The sequence below is a fragment of the Xenia sp. Carnegie-2017 genome, unplaced genomic scaffold (assembly GCF_021976095.1).
Source record: "Xenia sp. Carnegie-2017 unplaced genomic scaffold, XeniaSp_v1 HiC_scaffold_14, whole genome shotgun sequence".
NCBI classification, from domain to species: Eukaryota; Metazoa; Cnidaria; class Anthozoa; order Malacalcyonacea; family Xeniidae; genus Xenia; species Xenia sp. Carnegie-2017.
In genome coordinates this window covers 10,160,125-10,186,315 of record NW_025813447.1, presented here as the reverse complement: position 1 = coordinate 10,186,315, position 26,191 = coordinate 10,160,125, and the positions used below count along the sequence as shown (strand labels likewise).

General features: G+C 32.5%; 2 protein-coding genes and 2 long non-coding RNA genes across 8 annotated transcripts; 3 read left to right on the top strand and 1 right to left on the bottom strand.

The window, feature by feature from the left end:
• The first annotated feature begins 2,650 nt into the window (after positions 1–2,650).
• On the top strand, positions 2,651–3,384 carry LOC124435240. Its single transcript, XM_046985181.1, has 4 exons — positions 2,651–2,705; positions 2,798–3,100; positions 3,175–3,293; positions 3,346–3,384. Exons 1-4 carry the CDS (start codon positions 2,651–2,653, stop codon positions 3,382–3,384), a joined length of 516 nt encoding a protein of 171 aa, XP_046841137.1.
• Positions 3,385–3,442: 58 nt separating this feature from the next.
• LOC124435640 lies at positions 3,443–4,336 on the top strand. The gene is made up of 2 exons (XR_006945116.1): positions 3,443–3,489; positions 3,636–4,336. It is a non-coding gene; the product is annotated as an uncharacterized LOC124435640 (long non-coding RNA).
• Positions 4,337–5,683: 1,347 nt separating this feature from the next.
• Positions 5,684–26,110, top strand: LOC124435557. Of its 4 annotated transcripts, none has more exons than XM_046985552.1 (5): positions 5,684–5,785; positions 24,806–24,907; positions 24,980–25,276; positions 25,350–25,664; positions 25,813–26,110. In XM_046985552.1, exons 1-5 carry the CDS (start codon positions 5,782–5,784, stop codon positions 26,037–26,039), a joined length of 945 nt encoding a protein of 314 aa, XP_046841508.1. In that variant the 5' UTR covers positions 5,684–5,781; the 3' UTR covers positions 26,040–26,110. The 4 variants fall into 4 exon arrangements, with proteins under 4 accessions (XP_046841508.1, XP_046841507.1, XP_046841509.1 ...); XM_046985551.1 differs by having other exon boundaries at positions 24,974–25,276; XM_046985553.1 differs by lacking the exons at positions 5,684–5,785; positions 24,806–24,907; positions 24,980–25,276 and adding exons at positions 6,474–6,509; positions 14,406–14,507; positions 18,667–18,963.
• Positions 10,346–11,943, bottom strand: LOC124435599. 2 transcript variants are annotated; one of them, XR_006945073.1, is made up of 3 exons: positions 11,859–11,943; positions 10,700–11,466; positions 10,346–10,398 (listed from the first exon to the last, which is right to left on the bottom strand). It is a non-coding gene; the product is annotated as an uncharacterized LOC124435599 (long non-coding RNA). The 2 variants fall into 2 exon arrangements; XR_006945074.1 differs by having other exon boundaries at positions 10,347–10,398; positions 10,652–11,466.
• Positions 26,111–26,191: the final 81 nt, after the last annotated feature.

The window sequence follows — 26,191 nt, the reverse complement described above, 5'->3', positions numbered from 1 at the left end:
GAATATAATCATACTCCGAATCACATTGCGAACTATGAGAGCTTTCCGAATCAGAATTCAACTCCGCCATCTAATCGTTGATAACAACAAGCCCTTGACTTGTTCCTTAAGTTACGTCACAGAGACTTGATCCAAGCCTTATGCCAATTATCAACTTTTACTGTCAAATTTCATATTTGATCAATAATAATTCAAAAACAACGCAGCGCATGAAAAAATTGTAATATAAGTTTTAGATTACTTTTGAAGAAGCAATACGAAAATTTGAAAAAAAAATTGTGAGATAAGCACTTTAAGACCAATACATACGTGGAAGACACGTGATATCAATGACTATCGCACACGTGATGACAAACATTGCATACAGCTGTGAATCGAGGAAAATATTTGGATAAATCGATTCTAAAAGAAGCGTTAAGTGATTTCTAGGCAGCCGATGATGTATAAACAATTGACAAGCTTGAAATCGTCAGCTGGCAACGTACCGCATATGTCACAGGTCATAAAATTGCCGTGTTTTTCCTAACTATTTTTAATTGCATTATTGCCTCCGTGGAGAATATTAATTACGTACGCACTCCCCAAAAACTCGTTTCATGTACTACTTAAATAAATATTACAGCATCAATATTGTTGCCAATGAAGTGCCAGGCGGGAACGGTTTCTCAATATAAATATTAGAGTTCAACAATAATTTCAAACATAGTCATAATACTTGTTTTATGAAATTTATTAAAAGAGTGACGTTTCGTCTTTACTCAAGACATCTAGTTAGTCTGAAGACACCTAATTAGTCAAGACGCATTTTACTCAAGACACCTAATTAGTCTGAAGATGTCTTGAGTAAAGATGAAACGTCACTCTTTTAATAAATTTCATAAAACCAAATTGTTTATGACTATGTTTAAAATTATTTATTGGGCTCTAATATTTATATTGAGAATTACAGCATCAACTAATTTCGTTGATAGCGACGACTTTGCCAAATGACATCAATTTTAATTCTTGTGTTTTGATGGATATATATTTCTTTAATGCAAGACTTTTGTCTTATTTAGATGTCCTTGAAAACATAAAATATACGTGGGTAGTATATATTATGCGCATGCCATTGGCAAAAAATCAAGGCAACTAATTAGGATGCGCTTTATATACGTAATATAAAAGTTATTTAACAATTGCCAGAGTAGTTAGGAAAAGTTTAAGTCAAGTGTTACATTTCCGTAACAAATTCGAAAGAAACAGGAAAAAATTTATCAAACAATTTATTTAGAAATACAACTAATAAGAAATAAGGGAGAAGTAGAAGAACAATCCAATGAATTAAAACTTATCAATTTCACCTGTAATAAGTGACTTTATGGTTAACACACTTGATGTTTGTACATTCGATGAATTTCGTACAAGAGATTAATTTAACACATTTTATGTTAACACATTGCGTAATTCGCTGAAAATCTCTACGTGCTTGACATTGAATTTTTAAGATATATTTTACCTACAACATCGATGAAATTAAATTGACATTAAAACTTCAAATCTAAACATTTATGCACCGAACGACCTCGACTGACTGTAGTACTTTGAGAACATAGAGATGTTAGCAATAGAAAATTACTTCCTCAATCTCAAAGCAAACTAACACATTCCTTAATAACAATTTTATTCTACATCATATATTTCCATGTTCCAGAAAAAACCACATCGTACTAATCATGTTACTGTAATAAAGATAACCGGTTTGTTGGCTGCAAGCATTTAAGAAATAGCTCAACTTATCAAGACTGTTATTAATTTAAGATATTCACAACTATAAAACAGTTTTAAATGTTGAGTTTTGATTAATCATCTTCGCTGTCTCAAAGTAATTTTACACACTTTAAATAAAGTATATTGACCGTTTGTTACAATTACCACATAATTCTTATATGATAATTGCGGTTAACCAACATTCATCATTGTAACATAATTAGAAACTTAGAAAGTATAAAATGCTTCCCTAATCAAAGCAAGTGCATTATCAGAATTCATCACATACAAAAAATAGCTAAGCAGTGAATTAGAAAGATATAGCTATAAGAAATCAGCTGACATGAGAACAGACATTATGGGTGAGCAGAGCATTTATAAAAAAATAAAGATGCGTTAACCTAGTCTCAAGTAAAACTTGCTTTAACTACAGTACTACAGTCAAACGTCTATTTAACTGTTTATCCATGGTGATCGCAACAACAGACATATTGAGGGCAAGGGGAGCGGTAACTTGTTGACTAAAACTAACAAATAATTTTTTAGAAAAATAATCAATGTTACTGTAATCATTCAAAAAATTCGAATCAAAACGTGTTTGATTTCTGTACATTTACTATATAAATTAAGAGTATGTGTCGGCTTGAAATCGTCTTCAATGTGCATTTGTCGCTGCAGTACATTATGTGAGCTCAGCACGAACAACACATCAATTGGTTTGTTTTAGATATTGATGAAGAAGTCATGAATATTAAATCACCGTTAAACTATCATTTGCGAAGACAAATTTGTCAAACGACATAGTTCATTTAGATGATGGTGTTTCGGTAGATATTTATGCAAAGAATATTTGTCATCCTTAGGTATCTTTGACAACTTCAAACATACATGGGTATTATGGATGCTGTTCGTTTTTGAAATGAGCGAAAACGTGAATGGGGGAAACAATGAGTTAGGTAAGACAACAAACGAAGGCTTTAACCATGATAAAATATAAAGGGACATATGAAATGATATAGTCAACGTATTCTATACGTCCCCGTTATAGTTCCAGTCCTCAAAGAAGAAGTTGTCTCAATTTATAATGAAAACTTCACTGACATTCCCAAGGACAGGGAGCCATATTATGTTAAAGTTCAACGATGTGTCATCGAAAAAGATAAAATTCCTAAATGTGCATATTGTTGGCCCCAGCCAAATACGACGATAAAAGTCGAGATTGTCGTTCCTGATTTAAAAAACGACACAAAATTTTACAAATATATTGTATATAATAAAACTTCTTGTTACATGAGTACAAACTTAACAGCCTTGAACTTTCATCAACACAAGAATCTATCTTCAAACGAAAGTAAGGACTTCTGAATTTGATTAAAATCTAAACTTAAATCTAAATTTGAAACGCTTTTCCTTTTGTGTTTACAGTTAACGAAACAGAATTTACAACAAAAGTAAAACACAATCCACCAAACGTGAGAACATGTAATGACTATTGCAAGCATCCACAACCTCGTTTTCATCTACACAGTGAATATACAAAGATTGCTTTAGATTATCTCTTTATCCCATTCACTCAATGCTTGCCTGGTTGCAAAGCAACAAAAAACACAACGAACATCAAAACACAAACCCTAGATGGTTCAACCCAATATGAAGTTGTCAGAGAACACTTATCCTGCAATTTTTGGAATACAAAAGTCTATAAAAGTCCACCTTCTAATAGCAGACCCAGTGATCCAGGTAAAAAATTTTCAATTATGATTGAAAAAATTAACCAAAAAGCGTAATGTGTGTAATTAGACGAGCACAACTTTTAAGGAAAACTGCAAAATAATCATATTTTACGATTTGCTTCATGATCTTATTTCCATCAAAATTCTCTACAGAAAGTCGACCCCTCGTGCTAAACAACGGATTATTTGTCTACATCACATCACCCAGAATGATGTTAGTTGCCTTCATTCTTTCGACTGTCCTCATCTCAATACTCATTTTGGACTGTAATCTGTGTCATCGTAAGAAAGGAATTATGTATTCGATAAACAGTTGTGGAAAGAATGAAGAGTGTGAAGACTGCGTAAGAAGACAGCAAACTATGATAGAAATGGTTTAAGTATCAGTAGTTTTTCCTTCACATTTCTGCTGGGAAAAAGACAGGAACAAATGAAGCACAATGAAACGATTGTTAGAAAACTTGTATAAAGAAAAAAACTTTTAGAATTTATGCTACGTTCGCACGAATATCTTGTTAATGAAGATATTTATCGAATGAGTGTACTTTAAGTTTTTGTTACAGTGATATAAAACACAAATTATAAATATGAAGATTCATAGCAATATAGCTTGTGTACACCTGGATGAATGCGCTTTGAAAGAAAATAAACTAAACACCTTTCATGGAGACTAATGTCTGGAGTCTTAATGTTGAGTAAATGATAAGTACAAATCTTTGGTAAATGGAAACTTCTGTATTCTCGCACATTTTCCATCGTGACACCAAGATGCTGTGGATACAAGTATTGGCTTAAGGATAGAGAAATTAAAGCTTTTTTGTCCGATTATTTTTGAAATAATCACAGATGAAAAACACCGTAATGATTTTAGGGCAAAAATATGAATATACGCGAAGAACGCAAAGTTTAAATCCGTAATTTGAATCAACCATATAAAATGTTTCATGAATTCCAAGAGATTATGAAAGAGGAAGCCGAACCCTTTGAATTAGTTTGGAAACTGTAACTGGCCTGTCATTTTGTATTATATTATTCTATTTGTTGGGTACTTTTCCGGCAAAGGGGAAGCGCGCGCCGCCGCTTCGCCCATCACTCTAAATCCACCCCCGTCACATTACCCCTCATAAATTGCAACTAAAAATTAATTTAGTTTCAGGTATCATTAACTGAGGAATTACTCCAAAGTTAGTTAAAGATTTAAGTAAAATGTTTTGAACCTCGATTGTTTGCATGGAGAATTCTTCAAACTTATTGGCAAAACATCAAGCTAAATCGATTTCATTTAACAATCACATTTTCGATATTATGGATGAAAAATTCTAGTTTTTAGTTCACAGTCACGTTACTAAGCAAAAAATAATTCGAAACTGACCACAATAGTAAAACCACAATGCGAAACCGAAATGTTATGATAAATAATTACATGCACATAAGCAACCATTTTCATTGTTTAGTTAACGTCACAATACTAACTAAAACGTGACTAAAGATAACCTCAATTAACTTGCCTAGCGCATATCATGTATGATAATGTATGATATAATGTTGTACACCAAACATATGTACTCCAAGATTTTAACATAATTATCGAATCCACTGAAAAACAGATTAGTAGCTACATCATAAAATAATGTATGATTAAAACAAAACGAACCGTCTTTTAAAAAACTATTTAGAGCTAATGGTCAATTTTACTTGACTTGCCACGGCATTTTCACATGATTACAAGTTAAGAATGAAAGGGTTTTGAAATAAAATAAAGATATTTGCACAGACAGATTTCTTTATATAGACACAATGCCTTTCACCATAATAATAACACCAGTTACTATACACCACTAACCACCAAACTCTATTTAAAAAACAAAAATGTAACAAATTACATGAACATACTGTGAATGAAGCTTGAGTGAATAATATATTTCTGTAATGAAAAAAATCAGGTAGCCACACATGTTTTACGAAAAGATTTTATGTTTTGGACTGAATGCTTTCAAAAACATTATGAAAATTTCCGTCGAAACTGACTTGCGGTTAGCACATAAAAACACATAATCCTTAATCTGACAGCGCATTTCGGAGGCAAGGAAGAACTTTCACTCCTTTCGAACAAACTGGAAGATTCTAGGTAGCAAAAAGTAGAGCAAATAAATAGAACCGACGCTTGGAGATTCATTCATACTTTGTACTCGGCTGTACATACAAGAACAGCTGAAGACTGTCAAAAAATAGCAAACCAAAGAAAATCGAAATTATTGTGAGAAATCGTTCGCTCGCTCATATTGGAAAAAGAAAAGCAATGGGTGAGTCAAAACTACAGTTGTTGTAAAATTATCGGCAGTTTATATATTGGTAAATGTAATGATTTCTTCAGCGAATACTTTTAAAACAATAAAAATGGAGCACATGAATTTAAAATCTTACAAAAAACTGACAAAATTATCTCACAGTAGGGCGGAGCTCTGATCTCATGCAATACTAAATGATAATTAATTTGCAGTAACTCTAACATAAGCCAATATACGTCATAAGATCTAATCAAGTTAGCTTGCTATTAATAAAAACAGTGCCGGACCGGGGTACGTCAAAAATAAATTACTGCAGCTCCTTTACAATATATTTACAAGTTTACAAACATTTTAGATGCAAGTGCATTGGTAAACTTATATTCATTAGAAATTCCGAACCAATAGTGTTTTTGAACGTATTTTCGAATATAAAATCGAATTGAGCTATATAACTTTATTTTGCCGAACGCTGAGTCCGCTTATGATTTAAAACAAATTTTGTCGGCAAAAGTATTTGGAACTTCAACATACATAGACGTTTTCCGCCGTGCAAACAAGGATGACGTTATTACAAAAACTCTCTATACAAAGAGATATTGAAACAATGAGGCAAAAAACGTCATTTGCAGTAATCAGTGCGTGACTAACAATGTACGTATTGTATAAAAATACCTATTTTACAAAGTGTTATAGTTAAATTTGCGAGTGTAAAGTGAACGGACTGAAGAAAAAACAAAAGGTAATCATTATTTAGTCTTAAATATTTCATCTAGTTCTCTCGTGGTTATTTAGAAGTTATTTGTGTCTCTAAATAACCATAACTCTACACACCATAAGGAAAGCATTGTAAGATTTAATAAAACATTTTTAAATAAGTATAAAGTTTTCGATGGCAGACTTTAATAGGGTTGTCTATAATAAAGTATTTTATTGAACATTAATATGTTAAGATTTTCAACAGTTCGTTTCTGTGATATTGTAGTGATTTATGCGTATTTCAAAGGAAACCCCACCTATGTTAGTTAAAGGTTTCTTTTTGTTTAATCAATGTTTTGGTAAGATAAATAGGGGATTAATAACCAGGACAAGCAGACAATTTTAAGTAAAATAAAATAAAACAAATTCCGAAAACAGACATCTCGTTTTCTTAATAATCAAAATGATACAAGAGTTATAGACAACAGATTGTGTAATATTTTGTCTTTATTCCAAAGACATCATCAGACTAATAGGGATTGATAAAAGTCTTTATTTTCAATGATTAATATTACTACATTTACACAATATCTCATCAGATAAGTAAATACGAAAGTATACATACACATAACAATACAAAATTTGCATCTACAGCAAAAGATTATCTCGGGAAGATATAACGACAAATTTGTCTTGGTTTAGGGTAAAATTTAACGACTCTACTAAAATACTTGTCTGTTTAGCCCGCTTGCCTTTGTGAGTACAAATTCGAGCAAAAAAAACTTTTGGCAAGATATAGCATATGACATTTAACGCGCATAGGTGTAGTTAGAGCATGAGTCAGTACAGACAATTTCGTCATCGCCTGTTTAAACGTACTTCGCATACAATTGTAATTGATGTAATTTCATCAGCGATACCTTCCAACTGATTTGATACATTCCAACTGATTCGATACATTCCAACTGATTTGTACATTCCAGTTGATTTCTTACATTTCAACTGATTTCATACATTCGGATTCCAACTGATTTTATACAATACAAATGATTTACAACACTACCTATTCATATATAGTTGTAGTTGTTGTAATTCAGGTGATACTTACTAGTATCAAATTTGATCATTTATCGTACAAGAATTCGAAAGTAAAGATGAACTGCCATCGCCGATAATCGTTCACGTGTAAATTTCTTATGTTGTAAATGTTGTAAAAGTTAGACAAGTTCAACTTCTTGAACAGCTCTCGATTTGTCTGCGATTAAATTACAACAATTACAACAATTACAACAATTACAACAATGACAACGCGCGTTTACTTATAGTTGTAATTGCTGCAAACATTCATCACCGATCGAATTACAACAATTACAAGTTTATGTGAACTAGGCTTTATGGTAAAGTTGGTGCTGACAGACGAAAAACGAAAAACGTTTTCCTGCAGTTTCTTTTAAATCATGCACTCTTTATGACATTATGTATTAAGGAAGTTCGCAAATTTTTTATTCTTTTAGCAGCTTAAGAGATAATTGTTTAATTGTATACATGTGTTAAGAGTATCTTTGTATAAGTCAAGCTTGAATTAATATCTACGATAACATAGCTAGATTTCTATTTTCAAGTTCTTATGTATCGAATGTAGTGTGGAATGTCTGAGACTGTTACAGTAGCATTCCGATCGTTCACACGAAATCTTGGACGAAAACATTCAAAATTTAAAATATTTTACGAGTAAAGTTAAACTATCTTTTCAAAGCATTTCTATAATGCCAGAGACAAATTTAGCTCTAATATAGTTTGAATTACTGAATGAGAATACCATAGACGCACACAAAAACAAAGCAACCAATATTTGCACGTATGTGTCCTTATAATAACCCAGCATGACAGCAGTCGTGGGCGAATATATTATTTTCATTGTCTGTAATATACAAGTCAATGCATATGAAAGACATACTGCAATAAATAACTAAAATAAGCAATGATATCGAAACATTAAAAAGGGAAAACCCATCGAGTATTTATGTGTAGATCTGATTAGTTACATAGAAATTTTTATTTTAGTAAAATACAAAACTTCTTTTGACAGCAAGCGGTCAAAAGGAGACTTTTGACAGCAAGCGGTTAAAAGGAGACTACTCAGTCTATTCTTCGGCAAACGACAAAATGAATATCAAATGCTTATGAACAGACATGAAAACCAGGCCGTATGCACAAGCTTAACTACATAGTGGTAAATAATATCTTACGGTGCCCGACAGTGATTATTTAATATTATACACGATTTATATATGAGTAAAAATATCCTGCAGTCTCAGTTTGCTTTCGGTCTCAAAAAAATCCCTTAAACTACGAAAGAGAGTTGTGCAAGAAGTTAATATTTTTAACCGCTGCACACAAACAGAAACAATCGCTTTAACAATGGAAAAATATGAAGATGTATAACCGGAATATTATTTGTGTAATAATACACCGGCGTACATCGATGTTATAATAACTAATTATCATATTACAAAACGATGCTAATATGTAGTATTTGATTGTATATATTGAATAAGTTGTAAATAAATCAACACTGAACAACTGACAGAGCAAGACCCAAAAGATAGCATGAAAGAATCAACGACATTGACGTTAACTTTTGGGTCTCGTTTATAACAGGTTAACCGCAACAAGTCCTTCACAGCTATGTACGTATTTTGGCAGGCGCGGATCCAGCTCCTTAGCTGACCGATGCATTGCGAGCGCCGAAGGCGCGAGCCACCGCTAGGGGGGTCTGGGGGCATGCTCCCCCAGAAAATTTTTGAATTTTCACTATCCGAGAAGCATTTTCCAGCGATTTGGGAAAAATCTTAAGCGTAAATTTTATCGAAAAAATAACATGAGCCGTCTTTTGTAAGATAACAGCATTGATAAAAGCAATGTTCAAAGGTGGTCTTCTTCCAACGGTAAAAAAGATGAAAAGTTTAATAAAAGCAATGTTCAAAGATGGTCTTCTTCTAACGGCAGCAAAGATGACAACAATTATAAAAGCAATGTTGAAAGATCGTCTTCTTCCAACCACAGCAAAGATGAAATGTTTAAGAAAATCAATGTTTAAACGTGGTCTTCGTCCTCTCAATAACGGCTGAAAACAAGATAGCTCTCAAAGAAAATGTAGGTTGTTTATCAGCATTAAGAATTTCTCATGGAGCTCATCGTCAAGCATCTGTTTCTTTATCCTCCAGGATATCAAGAAATTGCATCCTCGTTGGGTTTTGTCTAGCAAAGGTATTAATCACTTCTTCGACATCACACTTAATATCATCATTAATATGCATTTGGGCTAATCCATTTAAACTTTCGTTGATCATTGTGCTACGTAACCAAGTTTTCATTCGACGAAGGGCAGAAACGGATCTTTCACACTCACATGTAGTGACTGGCACAACAGCGAGTATCTTAAGTGCTGTAAATATATTTGGAAACGCAAGTTTGTTACAAGTTCGAAGCGTGTCGGCAATTGAATCGTACTTAACTTTCTCAAAGCCCCCTTTCCAATTTGTTTCCCACAATCCTAATTCAGCATGTATTTTCCGAAAGTGTGGCATATCCTCTTTATATGCAACAGCAAGCTTCATAAACTCTTCCTTCCAATTAACGTCCTTGCAATTGAGAAAAATACTAGGTATAATATAGAATCCACGATAAATATCGCACACCTCTGAAGAAAACCGAAATTCCATCTGTTCAATCAAGTGATCAAGAAAGAAGGGGGAGGCTTCCAGTGATTTGTTATAAGTCTTAGCTTTGTGTCGTCATCTAGGGCCGCCACAGATACAAAATGTCCAATATCCAAGGGATCAACATCTGTCATATCAGTTTTTACAGATTTTGACAAGGACAAGAAGCATTTGATACTTTTCCATCTTCAAAGTCGCATGAAAGAGGTCCTAAATAAAACATTACTAAGATGTAGGTATACGACTACATTCAAAATAATAAAGCCTGAATGCTAACATGCAAGGTCATATATCATAGGTCATTGTTTTTGGTGCATTTGAGTGAAAGCTTGTTGCCAATTTGACGATCTCATGTTTAGAAGGAAGGATTTATTCACATGTACAAAAAATATCCTCCATCCCACAACAAATACTTTATATTGCATGGTATGCTTTACTTATGTTCTTAGAAAAGCATGCTTACCTATAATTAAAATATATTTGCACATGAACAATCACTAATTTAACCCACGTTTTAAGGAAGTCTTCAAGCAATCAAAGCTGCTGCCATCTAAGTCTTCCCTTGGTGAGGATCTTGCAGGTGCTACCAAAGTTGTGTCTATTTGTTGCTCAAGTCCACTTTTATTTTTCTGTAAGACATCAACTTTAAAGTGGTCAGTAATTTTTTTTATTATTAACTCTTGAGTTATTAGTTTGATTCAATTCAATTAGTGGTACAAAATGATTGGGTTGAAATTCTATATCTAATTCTGGAAGAGAATAAGCACCAGTAGTTGTCCACATTAAAATTAACTTAGCAGGCTGAACAAGTTGACTTGAAATATGTTGGTGTGCTTGCCGTGGAAGAATTTTACCATTTAGAAATTGTGAATATTTGGTCTCCTGGTCCAACTTTTCGGGATAAACTGAAATTACAGTCATTCCAGTGACAGAAGACAAACCAAATATACACATAAGTGAAGAATAAGTACCATTGCATGCATTATTTAGGGCTTCCTCTTTAACTACTATTACCTTTAACTACTATTACTTTTTGTGCTTGGATTTTTCCTATCATAGCCATTGCCTAAAGCCACATCTGATACTGATGCAGAAAAAGCAGTATTTTCTGACTTAAAAAAATGCAACTTATCTTTTAAGTAAGGGTGGTTAGCATAATACTCCTGGTGATTGAATAGCTCAATGCTTGTCAAGTCTCTCAGCAAATGACATAGGTCTTCCTTGCCACAAAGTAATTTTGAGCAGGCTCTGTACAGACAATTACCATCACCTCTAGTTCTAAATATAGCAGAGTTAAGAAAATTCTCATTGTGTGGCTAAAAATTAGAAGTCAGAAGAATTCAAAACGTCTGACAGGGTTATTTGGAAAAGAAAATGTTAGCTTCTACTGAAGTCATAAGTATATTGGAAGAAGGAATACAGTCATTACATTTTTAATGTAATCCATACAATACATAAACTAAAATGCAACTAAAATCGCACCTACCCCTGCATATTACAGTTTGTATTATATTACATATGAATACAAGTATAAGTGCTGCATAAGTAATATGACATCGTGTATATTTTATGATGATTGTTCGTCGTTATCTACACGACTACACTCTGAGTCTGAAATGAGCACACTATTTACATTTAAAACATGCAAGCATAAAGGTAAATTTACTTACTTTAAAGCTCTTAGTTCTCCACTTTGCCAATGAACTGTCAAGTGCTTAGGTATTAACATTTCACTTGACATATCTCTCCCATTTTACCCTTTGAAAAGGGATTCCAAGGAGAGGATTTTGAAATAAAAGTAGCAGCTCGTTTCATAGGTTCGACGCACTCCATTAATATCAAATGACTTCTCTCTCGAAGCAGAGTACACAGATCGTGTTTGATATTCTCGACAGCCATGACTTCGATCGATGATTGCGAGTTATATCAAGTGATCAATAATGCATTCAACTTTGAAGTTCAAAGTTGAATGCATCGGTGCCATGTGCCCACAATCACAAAATTATGGAAAATGCATCGCTCAGCGGCAAAATCTACCGTGACGTGAGGCCCTAAAACAATGGTTTTGCTGATGTCACAGTAGATTTCACGCGGAAAAGGACTCGGGACCGATGCATCGACCGATGCATCGCAAATCTACTGTGACGTAGCGATGCCTCTTCCATCTACCTTATTGCTGTGATTAGCGTATTTGTCGTGGTGATTGACAATTGAGTAGTTCTTCAAAGAACAGTTGAACACCAAAATGAGGATATTACATAAAATTAAAATGACACGATGCATTTCGGCAAACTGCAGCATAATTTTATAACTATCTTCATTTCAGTTTTCTACAGTTCTTAAGAACTACTTAAATTGTCGTTCACCATGACAAATATGTTAATCACAGCAAAATTAAAGTTCGTGACCACAATAAAGTCTTTGTTTTGTACAAAAAATGTAATTTCCCTAAAACGTCATTGGAACTCATGCAATTGCCTCAATTCAAATCTGACTTTGCAATATTGTGCAGTCACTTAAAACTTTTCCCATACAGGCTATATAGACAGTAATAGATTTCTGAAATGTGATTTCCCTACAACATCATTGGAATTGAATTGCGTCAAAGCTGACTTTGCAATATTTTGAGAGCAATGAGCTGCCTGAATTACTTATTACTTATTTCCAAAAACAGACGAGTTGTTTTTTTATAGTAACTAACTAATTTGCAATTCTATATAGCTATCAAATAATTTTATGTTCTCGGACAAGTCATGGAGTTCATTTTTTGAATAAAGAAGGCAATATTGTCAAAAAAATAATACATATCCAATCGTTTTTAGCTGTAGTAATGACAACAATGATATAAATGTAGCTTTAAAATTTTGTAACACGCAAATAGTTAACTGGATATATAGCCACCGTAGCACACCATAATCCAAGACAAACAAAAATTATCAAAATCTACAAGAAGCGCTAGAATGCGTGTTTGCTCTTCCTATTTTAAAAATATAGCCACGTAAACAATTTGACACATCTTTGTTGCCCGGCTATATAAAAACAATTAAAAAGAAAAATTTACCCCGGAATTTGCCAGCAGCAAATCAACAATTACATCTCAATTAAATAGCTATGTAACTTGGCATTTCGACAATTCATTATATCTGTAAATTCTTCCCATTACATATTACTCACAAAACATGATAAATTGATAATTCAGTAATGTTTACGTCAAAATATAATGTGCCGACGTAGGATCGTTTAATTGAGAGATTTGATTAACAGTGTAAAAATTAATTTTTAAGCAAGTTGAGAGGTAGGCCAGCCTGACCATAGTGCAGAATATGAGAGAATAATGAGAGAAAAATTATGCTATGGGCCCACGCTTTCAGATTCTTCTTTATGATTTGAATTTTACAGTAACTTAATTAAGTGAAGCAAACAATGGTTTAAGAGTAAGAAATCTTAACATTTCAAGTGCCAGTTTATAAATTAATAACGACCTAAAATACTTCAATATAAAACTGGTTGAAAAACTGGTTGATCACAGAGATTTGATGAGTCATCTTCAATGGTTCAGGGACGAATAAACATTGATTGTATAGTAAATAAACAATTAAATGAGAGTACCTACATAATGATTACATATAAATGACATTCCGTTCAAATATATTCATAGTACTTATCAAAATATAGGATGTCTTTGAAGACTAATTTCCATCTTAATTGTGGTTAAAATCTTAAATTTTTGAGGTTTATAAAACCATGCTATTGAAATTAGAGAGTATAAAAAGACTTTTCAGAACTCATCATTTAAAAAAGCGAAGCTAAGTTGTGAATTATAAGAGAGACAATACACCTGACATTGTACAAGATATCTTTGAGAAATCAGCTTGTAAAAACAGAAGAAATGGGTGAGCAATGCATGTTTATTAATGATGGAGTAAATGCATAAATTTAGTCTTCAAGAAAATTATTTAATGAATTTCTTATAAATAAGACAGTTAAAGATACTTTCATTAGTGTTGACAAATTTGTTTGATGACATAATTCTACGATTAATGAATTTATTTTGTTAATAATATAATTGAGTGATTTACTGAAACAATACACCATAACCCAACACCCCTTGTAATTTTTTACGATAAAATAAATGCTTCGTAAAATGAGCAGTTCACGTGTGTAATAATGAGCATTAAATAATGAATTTTCTGAAAAACAATCTTTGTCTTTTTTAGGTATCTTTAACAACTTTATATATACATGCATAATATGTGTGGTGTTCATGAGCAAGAATGTGCATAGTGAAACAGATAACAAGACTACTAACAATAAACCAGGTACAAAAACAAATAATGATTTGAATCATGCTGAAAATGAGTTAACATTAATATTCATTTTCTATATTCATAGTCCTCAAGCAAGAAGTTGTCTCAATTTATGATGAAAACTTCACTGACATTCCGAAGGACAGGGAGCCATATTATGTTAAAGTTCAACGATGTGTCATCGATAAAGATAATGTTCCTACATGTCGATTATGTTGGCCCCAACCTATGACATTGACAGAAGTCGAGATTGTCGTTCCTGATTTAAAATACTACACAAAATTTTATAAATATATTGTATATAATCACACTTCTTGTTACTGGAATGACACCTTAACAGGTTTGAACTTTAATCTACACAAGACTCTATCTTCAAACGAAAGTAAGGACTTCTGTATTTAATTAAAATTTAAACTGAGATCTAAATTTGAAACGCTTTTCCTTTTGTGTTTACAGTTAACGAAACAGAATTTACAACTAAAGTAAACTACAATCCACCAAACGTGAGAACATGTAATGACTATTGCAAGCATCCACAACCTCGTTTTCATCTGCACAGTGAATATACAAAGAAATGTGAATATAAAAATGTTGATTTAAATTATCTCTTTATCCCATTCACTCTATGCTTGCCTGGTTGCAAAGCAACAGAGAAACCGAAGATTGTCACAACAGAACTCTTAGATGGTTCAAAGCCGATTGAAGTCATTAAAGAACATAAATCTTGCAATCTCTGGAACAAAGAAGTCCAGAAGAGTACATCTTATCGTAGCAGACCCAGTGATACAGGTAAAAAATTTTCAATTATGATTGAAAAATTTAACCAAAAAGCGTGCTGTGTCTAATTAGATGTGCACAACTTTTGAGAAAAATTGCAAAATAATCATGCTTTACGATTTCCTTCATGATCTTATTTCCATAAAATTTCTACAGAAAGTCGACCCGGTGCTAAATAAAGGATTATTTGTTTACATCACATCACCTAAATTGATGTTAGTTGCCTTCATTCTCTCGACTGTCCTCATCTCAATACTCATTCTGGACTGTAATCTGTGTCATCGTAAGAAAGGAATAATGTATTCGATAAAGAGTTGTGGAAAGATTGAAGAGTGTAAAGACTGCGTAAGAAGACAGCAGTCTATGATAGAAATGGTTTAAGTATCAGTAGTTTTTGTGTCACATTTCTGCTAAAAAGGAAGACATGAATGAATAAAGCATCTGAAACCAGACCCATCGGAAGCTGTGGGGTTTGGGCAGGCTGCAACCCCTTTCAGTAATTTTCAAAATTGTTGTGAAAATTTAACAGGCCCCAGCTTTTCCCCAAATCTTCTAGGTGAAAGTCACATACCGTAGAGTCTCGAAATAATAAGCTGCCCGGGCTATTTCAATTTTAAAAAGGTGGCTAATTTAATGGTGCGGTTACTTTTAGTGGAAGGATATTTCGAGACTCTAAGATATTTGAATTTTCAGACCCCCATTCTTACTTAGAGCTTCCGACGTCGGTGAAAACAAGAAATGGCTGAACATTGTGTTGTGCGACAAGATGAATGACGTACAACTCATGACACTCCACGCAACGCTATTAAGGTTTATGAATTGTTTTCAGCAGAAACTGTGATCGTAATATTCTAATAATTGGATAATATTCTAAAAGCTGTATAACATTTGCACTATTTCTGCCAAATCAACATTTATACTAGATATTTTTAATTAAATTAAATTTTCTTTATTGATATTAAACTGGAATTCATGATTATTATTGAATGTGATGAAAGTTGACGTGTTCTGAGAGCAGTAAAATGGACAAGTTTTGTTGTTGCATATTCTAGCAACGTTTTGCTCATCTTGATCATCTTGTGGGCATCCACTGAAGAAGGTTTTTTAAAGTCTTTTTTCCTCGTAAACCAGAATATTAAGACCAAAGGAATGATCAAGTCAGTTGGCAGATCATCATTTCAAGAGCTTTCCTTTTCAGTGATAAGTTTATGGATTAGGCTGACTATTATAACAAAGAACGTCCAATTAAATTAGAAAAGTAAATTTAGTAAAGTCAAAAGAACCAGTTGAAACTTGATCGTGACTAAAACACCACACGAGTACATACGAGTACATACGAGTACATACGAGTGACATACGAGTACATACAAGTACATACGACTAACATACGAGTACGTACGAGTGACATACGACTACTTTCTGGTCAACAAATGAGAAACAACACAATTTCTTCAATACATTGATATTTGCGTTTATTTTTCCTTGTATTTGTGTGGACTTTGGGGCAACCATTTGATGGATTTAAATGCTGAAAAGGTATTTTACTTTCATACTACATTCATTTGTATGTTTTAGTTGAATTTGTTATAGATATTTTGTCGATGCGATTTGCCAGTATTTGAGCGCTTTTTGACACACTTTCACCTAGGAAATATATATTTATGAAAGCGATTATACATTCATTTTGACTCTGAAGATGACTTCATATAGCACGTTTTCAAGGCATTATTTGTACGTTGTATATTTAATACGTTGTATATATTGAATAAGTTGTAAATAAATCAACACCGAACAACTGACAGAGCAAGAGCCAAAAGATAGCATGAAAGAATTAACGACATTGACGTTAACTTTTGGGTCGCGTTTATAACGGTTAACCGCAGCAAGTCCTTCACAGCTATGTACGTATTTTGGTGTTTGTTCACTGCAAAAACAATATCTATCAGGAAACCAACAATGATATCGTGTTAAAAACTTACAGAGCATGACCATGCAACTCTTGAGATGGCTAGGCTACCGCTTAACAGTTAATAGATTGTCACTTTGTCGTTTGCAAAAGCTCAAATGCTTTGCTTTGCTGTCTTTTGTTTTCAATTTAAGAAAATATTTTAATTCTTGCATTGATTAGCGTATTTGTCGTGGTGATTGACAATTGAGTAGTTCTTCAAAGAACAGTTGAACACCAAAATGAGGATATTACATAAAATTAAAATGACACGATGCATTTCGGCAAACTGCAGCATAATTTTATAACTATCTTCATTTCAGTTTTCTACAGTTCTTAAGAACTACTTAAATTGTCGTTCGCCAAGACAAATACGTTAATGGGAGCAATATTAAAGTTCGTGTTCACAATAAAGTCTTTGTTTTATAAAAAAATGTAATTTCCCTAAAACGTCATTGGAACTCATGCAATTGCCTCAATTCAAATCTGACTTTGCAATATTGTGCAGTCACTTTAAACTCTTCCCATACAGGCTATATACACAGTAATAGATTTCTGAAATGTGATTTCCCTACAACATCATTGGAATTGAATTGCGTTCAAAGCTGACTTTGCAATATTTTGAGAGCAATGAGCTGCCTGAATTACTTATTACTTATTTCCAAAAACAGACGAGTTGTTTTTTATATAGTAACTAACTAATTTGCAATTACTTAAATTGTCGTTCACCGTGACAAATACGTTAATGAGAGCAATATTAAAGCTCGTGACCACAATAAAGTCTTTAATTCACAAAACATGATAAATTGATAATTCAGTAATGTTTACGTCAAAATATAATGTGCCGACGTAGGATCGTTTAATTGAGCGATATTATTAACAATGTAAATATTTACGTGTACGCACTCTCCAAAAACTCGTTTCATGTACTACTTAAATAAATATTACAGCATCAACTAATTTCGTTGATAGCGACGACTTTGTCAAATGACATCAATTTTAATTCTTGTGTTTTGATGGATATATATTTCTTCAATGCAAGACTTTTTGTCTTATTTAGATGTCCTTGAAAACATCAAATATACGTGGGTAGTATATATTTCTTTAATGCAAGACTTTTGTCTTTCTTAGATGTTCTTGAAAACATCAAATATACGTGGGTAGTATACATTATGCGCATGGCATGGTAGTATACATTATGCGCATAGATGATGGTGTTTCGGTAGATATTTATGCAAAGAATATTTGTCATCCTTAGGTATCTTTGAGAACTTCAAACATACATGGGTATTATGGATGCTGTTCGTTTTTGAAATGAGCGAAAACGTGAATGGGGGAAACAATGAGTTAGGTAAGACAACAAACGAAGGCTTTAACCATAATAAAATATAAAGTGACATATGAAATGATATAGTCAACGTATTCTATACGTCCCCGTTATAGTTCCAGTCCTCAAAGAAGAAGTTGTCTCAATTTATAATGAAAACTTCACTGACATTCCCAAGGACAGGGAGCCATATTATGTTAAAGTTCAACGATGTGTCATCGAAAAAGATAAAATTCCTAAATGTGCATATTGTTGGCCCCAGCCAAATACGACGATAGAAGTCGAGATTGTCGTTCTTGATTTAAAAAACGACAGAAAATTTTACAAATATATTGTATATAATCACACTTCTTGTTACATGAGTACAAACTTAACAGCCTTGAACTTTCATCAACACAAGAATCTATCTTCAAACGAAAGTAAGGACTTCTGAATTTGATTAAAATCTAAACTTAAATCTAAACTTGAAACGCTTTTCCTTTTGTTTTCTTCAGTTAACGAGACAGAATTTACAACAAAAGTAAAATACAATCCACCAAACGTGACAACATGTAATGACTATTGCAAGCATCCACAACCTCGTTTTCATCTACACAGTGAATATACAAAGGTTGTTTTATATTATCTCTTTATCCTATTCACTCAATGCTTGCCTGGTTGCAAAGCGAAAAAAACACAAAGAAAATCAAAAGACGAACCCTATATGGTTCAACCCAGTTTGAAGCCATTGAAGAACATAAATCTTGCAATCTCTGGAACAAGATAGTGCATAAAAGTCCACCTTCTAGTAGCAGATGCAGAGATCCAGGTAAAAAATTTTCAATTATGATGGAAAGAATTAGCCAAAAAGCGTAATGTGTGTAATTAGACGAGTACAACTTTTGAGAACAATTGCAAAATAATCATATTTTACGATTTGCTTCATGATCTTATTTCCATAAAATTTCTCTACAGAAAGTCGACCCTCGTGCTAAATAACGGATTATTTGTCTACATCACATCACCCAGAATGATGTTAGTTGCCTTCATTCTCTCGACTGTCCTCATCTCAATACTCATTCTGGACTGTAATCTGTGTCATTGCAAGAAAGGAATGATGTATTCTATAAAAGTTGTGGAAAGAATGAAGAGTGTGAAGACTGCGTAAGAAGACAGCAAACTATGATAGAAATGGTTTAAGTATCAGTAGTTTTGTGTCACACTTCTGCTTGGAATAAGACATGAACAAATGAAGCAGAATGAAACGATTATTAGAAAACTTGTATAAAGAAAAAAACTTTTAGAGTTTATGCTACGTTCGCACGAATATCTTGTCAATTACGATATTAATCGAATAAGTGTACTTTAAATTTCTGTTACAGTGATATAAAAGACAAATTATGAATATGAAGATTCAGAGCAATATAGCTTGTGTACACCTGGATGAATGGGCTTTGAAAGAAAATAAACTAAACACCTTTCGTGGAGACTAATGCCTGGAGTCTTAATGTTGAGTAAATGTTGAGTACATATTTTTGGTAAATGGAAACTTCTGCATTCTCGCACATTTTCCATCGTGACACGAAGATGCTGTGGATACAAGTATTAGCTTAAGGATAGAGAAATTAGTCCTTTTACTATATATTTACAAGTTTCCAAACATATTAGATGCAATTACATTGGTAAAATTATATTCATTAGAAATTCCAAACCAATAGTACTTTTGAAGGTATTTTTCGAATATAAAATTGAATCGAGCTATATAACTTTATTTTGCCGAACGCTGAATCCGCTAATGATTAAAAAACAAATTTTGTCCGCAAAATATTTGGGAATTCAACATACATATACGTTGTCCGCCGTGCAGACAAGGATGACCTTATTACGAAAACTCTATATACAAAGAGATATTGAAAACAATGACGCAAAAAAAAGTCATTTGCAGCAAGACGTGCGTGACTGACAATGTACGTACTGTATAAAAGTACCTATTTTACAAAGTGTCTATAGTTAAATTTGCTTATGAGTGTAAAGTGAACGGACTGAAGAAAAAACAAAAGTTAGTCATTATATAATCTTAAAATATTTCGTCTAGTTCTCTCGTGGTTAATTAGAAGTCTACAAATAACCATAACTCTACACACCATAAGGAAAGCATTGTAAGATTTAATAACATATCTTTTAATAAGTATAAAGTTTTCGGTGGCTGACTTTAATAGGGTTGTCTATAATAGAGTATTTTATTGAGCATTAATATGTTAAGAATTTCAACAGTTCGTTTCTGTGATGTTGTAGTGATTTGTGTGTATTTCAAAAGGAATCCCCACCTATGTTAGTCAACGGTTTCTTTTTGTTTAATCAATGTTTTGGTAAAATAAATAAGGGATTAATAACCAGGACAAGCAGACATTTTAAAGTAAAACAAAATCAAACGAATTCTGAAAACAGACATCTCGTTTTCTTGATATTCAAGATGATACAAGAGTTTTAGACAACAGATTGTGTAATATTTTGTCTTTATTCCAAAGACATCATCAGACTAATAGGGGATGGATAAATAGTCTTCTTCATTTTCAATTATTAATATTACGTATACATTTACACATTATGTCATCAGATAAGTAAATACGAAAGTATACATACACATAACTATACAAAATTTGCATCTACAGCAAAAGATTATCTCGGAAGATATAACGACAAATTCATCTTGGTTTAGAGTAAAATTTGACGACTCTACTAAAATATTTGTCTGTTTAGCTCGCTTGCCTTTGTGAGTACAAAGTCGAGCAAAAAACGTTTGGCAAGATATAGCATATGACATTTAACGCGCATAGGTGTAGTTAGAGCATGAGTCAGTACAGACAATTTCGTCATCGCCTGTTTAAGCGTACTACGCATACAATTGTAATTGCTGTAATTTCATCAGCGATACATTCCAACTGATTTGACACATTTCAACTGATTTCATACATTCGGATTTCAACTGATTTCATACATTTCAACTGATTACATACATTCGGATTTCAACTGATTTCATACATTACAACTGATTTCATACATTACAACTGATTTCATACAATCGGATTCCAACTGATTTTATACATTACAACTGATTTCATACATTCGGATTCCAACTGATTTTATACATTACAACTGATTTCATACATTCGGATTCCAACTGATTTTATACATTACAACTGATTTCATACATTCGATTCCAACTGATTTTATACATTACAACTGATTTCATACATTCGGATTCCAACTGATTTTATACATTACAACTGATTTCATACATTCGGATTCCAACTGATTTTATACATTACAAATGATTTACAACACTACCTATTCATATATAGTTGTAGTTGTTGTAATTCAGGTGATACTAACTAGTATCAAATTTGATCATTTATCGTACAAGAATTCGAAAGTAAAGATAAATTGCCATCACCGATAATCGTTCACGTGTAAATTTCTTATGTTGTAAATGTTGTAAAAGTTAGACAAGTTCAACTTTTACAACAGCTGCCGATTTGTCTGCGATTAAATTACAACAATTACAACGCGCGTTTACTTATAGTTGTAATTGCTGCAAACGTTCATCACCGATCGAATTACAATAATTACAACTATATATGAACTAGGCTTTATGGTAAAGTTGGTGCTGACAGACGAAAAACGTTTTCCTGCTGTTTCTTTTACATCATGCACTCTTTATCACACTATCTATTAAGAAAGTTCACAAATTTTTATTCTTTTAGCAGCTCAAGAGATAATTGTTTAATTCTATACATGTGTTAAGAGTATCTTTGTATAAGTCAAGCTTGAATTAATATCTACGATAACATAACTAGATTTCTATTTTCAAGTTCTTATGTATCGAATGCAGTGTGGAATGTCTGAGACTGTTACAGTAGCATTCCGATCGTTCACACGAAATCTTGGACGAAAATATTCAAAATTTAAAATATTTTACGAGTAAAGCTAAACTATCTTTTCAAAGCATTTCTATAATGCCAGAGACAAATTTATCTTCTAATATGGTTTGAATTACTGAACGAGAATACCATAGACGCTCACGAAACACAAAGCAAAAAATATTTGCTCGTATGTGTCCTTATAATAACCCAGCATGACAGCAGTCGTGGGCGAATATATTATTTTCATTGTCTGTAATGTACAGGTCAATGCATATCAAAGACATACTGCAATAAATAACTAAAATAAGCAATGATATCGAAACATTAAAAGGAAAACCCATCGAGTATTTCTGTGTAGATCTGATTAGTTACATGGAAAACTTTACTTTAGTAAAATACAAAACTTCTTCTGACAGCAAGCGGTCAAAAGGAGACTACTCCGTCTATTATTCGGCAAACGACAAAATGAATATCAAATGCTTATGAACAGACATGAAAACCAGGCCGTATGCACAAATTGTCGTTCACCAAGACAAATACGTTAATAAGAGCAATATTAAAGTTCGTGACCACAATAAAGTCTTTGTTTTATAAAAAAAATGTAATTTCCCTAAAACGTCATTGGAACTCATGCAATTGCCTCAATTCAAATCTGACTTTGCAATATTGTGCAGTCACTTTAAACTCTTTCCATACAGGCTATATAGACAGTAATAGATTTCTGAAATGTGATTTCCCTACAGCATCATCGGAATTGAATTGCGTTCAAAGCTGACTTTGCAATATTTTGAGAGCCATGTGCTGCCTGAATTACTTATTACTTATTTCCAAAAACAGACGAGTTGTTTTTTATTATAGTAACTAACTAATTTGCAATTCTATATAGCTATCAAATAATTTTATGTTCTCGAACAAGTCATGGAGTTCATTTTTTGAATAAGGAATGCAAAATTGTCAAAAAAATAATACATACCCAATCGTTTTTAGCTGTAAAAATGACGACAATGATATAAATGTACCTTTAAAATTTTGTAACACGCAAATAGTTAAATGGATATATAGCCACCGTAGCACACCATAACCCATGACAAACAATAATTATCAAAATCTACAACAAGCGCTACAATGCGTGTTTGCTCTTCCTATTTCAAAAATATAGCCACGTAAACAATTTGACACATCTTTGTTGCCCAGCTATATAAAAACAATCGAAAAGAAAAATTTACCGCGGAATTTGCCAGAAGCAAACCAACAATTACATCTCAATTAAATAGCTATGTAACTTGGCATTTCGACAATTCATTCTACCTGTAAATTCTTCCCATTTCGTATTACTCACAAAACATGATAAATTAATAATTCAGTAATGTTTACGTCAAAAAATAATGTGTTGACGTAGGATCGTTTAATTGAGAGATATGATTAACAGTGTAAATATTTACTTTTTAAGCAAGTTGAGAGAAGGATAGGCCAGCCTGACCATAGTGCAGGATATGAGAGAATAATGAGAGAATAATTATGCTATGGGCCCACGCTTTCAGATTCTTCTTTATGATTTGAATTTTACAGTAACTTAATTAAGTGAAGCAAAAAATGGTTAAAGAGTAAGAAATTTTAAGTGCCAGTTTATAATTTAATAGTGACATAAAATACTTCAATATAAAACTGGTTGATTACAGAGTTTTGATGAGCCATCTTCAATGGTTCAGGGATGAATAAACATTAATTGTATAGTAAATAAACAATTAAATGAGAGTACCTACATAATGATTACATATGAATGACATTCCGTTCAAATATATTCATAGTACTTATCAAAATATAGGATGTCTTTGAAGACTATTTTCCATCTCAATTGTGGTTAAAAATCTTAAATTTTTGAGGTTTATAAAACCATGCTATTGAAATTAGAGAGCATAAAAAGACTTTTTTGAACTCATTATTTATAAAAGCGAAGCTAAATTGTGAATTATAATAGAGACATTGTACAAGATATCCTTGAGAAATCAGCTTGTAAAAACAGAAGAAATGGGTGAGCAATGCATGTTTGTTAATGATGGAGAAAATGCATCAATTTAGTCTTCAAAAACTTATTTAATGAATTTCTTATAAATATGACAGTTAAAGATACTTTCATTTGTGTTGACAAATTTGTTTGATGACATAATTCCACGATTAATGAATTCATTTTGTTAATAATATAATTGAGTGATTTACTGAAACACAATACACCATAACCCAACATCCCTTGTATTTTTTTTTACGATAAAATAAATGCTTCATAAAATGAGCAGTTGAGGTGTGCAATAATGAGCATTCAACGATGAATTTTCTGAAAAACAATCTTTGTCTTCTTTAGGTATCTTTAACAATTTCAAATATACATGTATAATATGTGTGGTGTTCATGAGCAAGAATGTGCATAGTGAAACAGAGAACAAGACTACTAACAATAAACCAGGTACAAAAACAAATAATGATTTGAATCACGATGAAAGAAGTTAACGTTAATATTCATTTTCTATAGTTTCAGTCCTCAAGGAAGAAGTTGTCTCAATTTATAATGAAAACTTCACTGACATTCCCAAGGACAGAGAGCCATATTATATTAAAGTTCAACGATGTATCATCGATAAAGATAAAATTCCTATATGTTCATTATGTTGGCCCCAACCTATGACATTGACAGAAGTCGAGATTGTCGTTCCTGATTTAAAAAACGACACAAAGTTTTATAAATATATTGTATATAATCACACTTCTTGTTACCTGGAAAAGAACTTGACAGCCTTGAACTTTAATCTACACAAGAATCTACCTTCAAACGAAAGTAAGGACTTCTTATTTAATTAAAATTTAAACTGAGATCTAAATTTGAAACGCTTTTCCTTTTGTGTTTACAGTTAACGAAACAGAATTTACAACAAAAGTAAAATACAATCCACCAAACGTGAGAACATGTAATGACTATTGCAAGCATCTACAACCTCGTTTTCATCTGCACAGTGAATATACAAAGGTTGCTTTAGATTATCTCTTTATCCCATTCACTCAATGCTTGCCTGGTTGCAAAGCAACAAAAAACACAAAGAACATCAAAACACAAACCCTAGATGGTTCAACCCTATATGAACTTGTCAGGAATCACTCATCGTGCAATTTTTGGGATACAAAAGTCCATAAAAGTCCACTTTCCAATAACAGACGCAGTGATACAGGTAAAAAATTTTCAATTATGATTGAAAAATTTAACTAAAAAGCGTTATGTGTGTGTAATTAGATGTGCACAACTTTTGAGAAAAATTGCAAAATAATCATGTTTTACGATTTGCTTCATGATCTTATTTCCATAAAATTTCTCTACAGATAGTCCACCCCTCGTGCTAAAAAAAGGTTCATTTGTTTACATCAAATCACCTAAAATGATGCTAGTTATCTTCATTCTATTGGCTGTCCTCATCTCAACACTCATTCTGGACTGTAATCTGTGTCATCGTAAGAAAGGAATAATGTATTCTATAAAGAGTTGTGGAAAGAATGAAGAGTGTGAAGACTGCGTAAGAAGACAGCAAACTATGATAGAAATGGTTTAAGTATCAGTAGTTTTTGTGTCACATTTCTGCTAAAAAGGAAGACATGAATGAATAAAGCATCTGAAACCAGACCCATCGGAAGCTGTGTTGTTTGGGCAGGCTGCAACCCCCTTTCAGTAATTTCCAAAATTGTTGTCAAAATTTAACAAGCC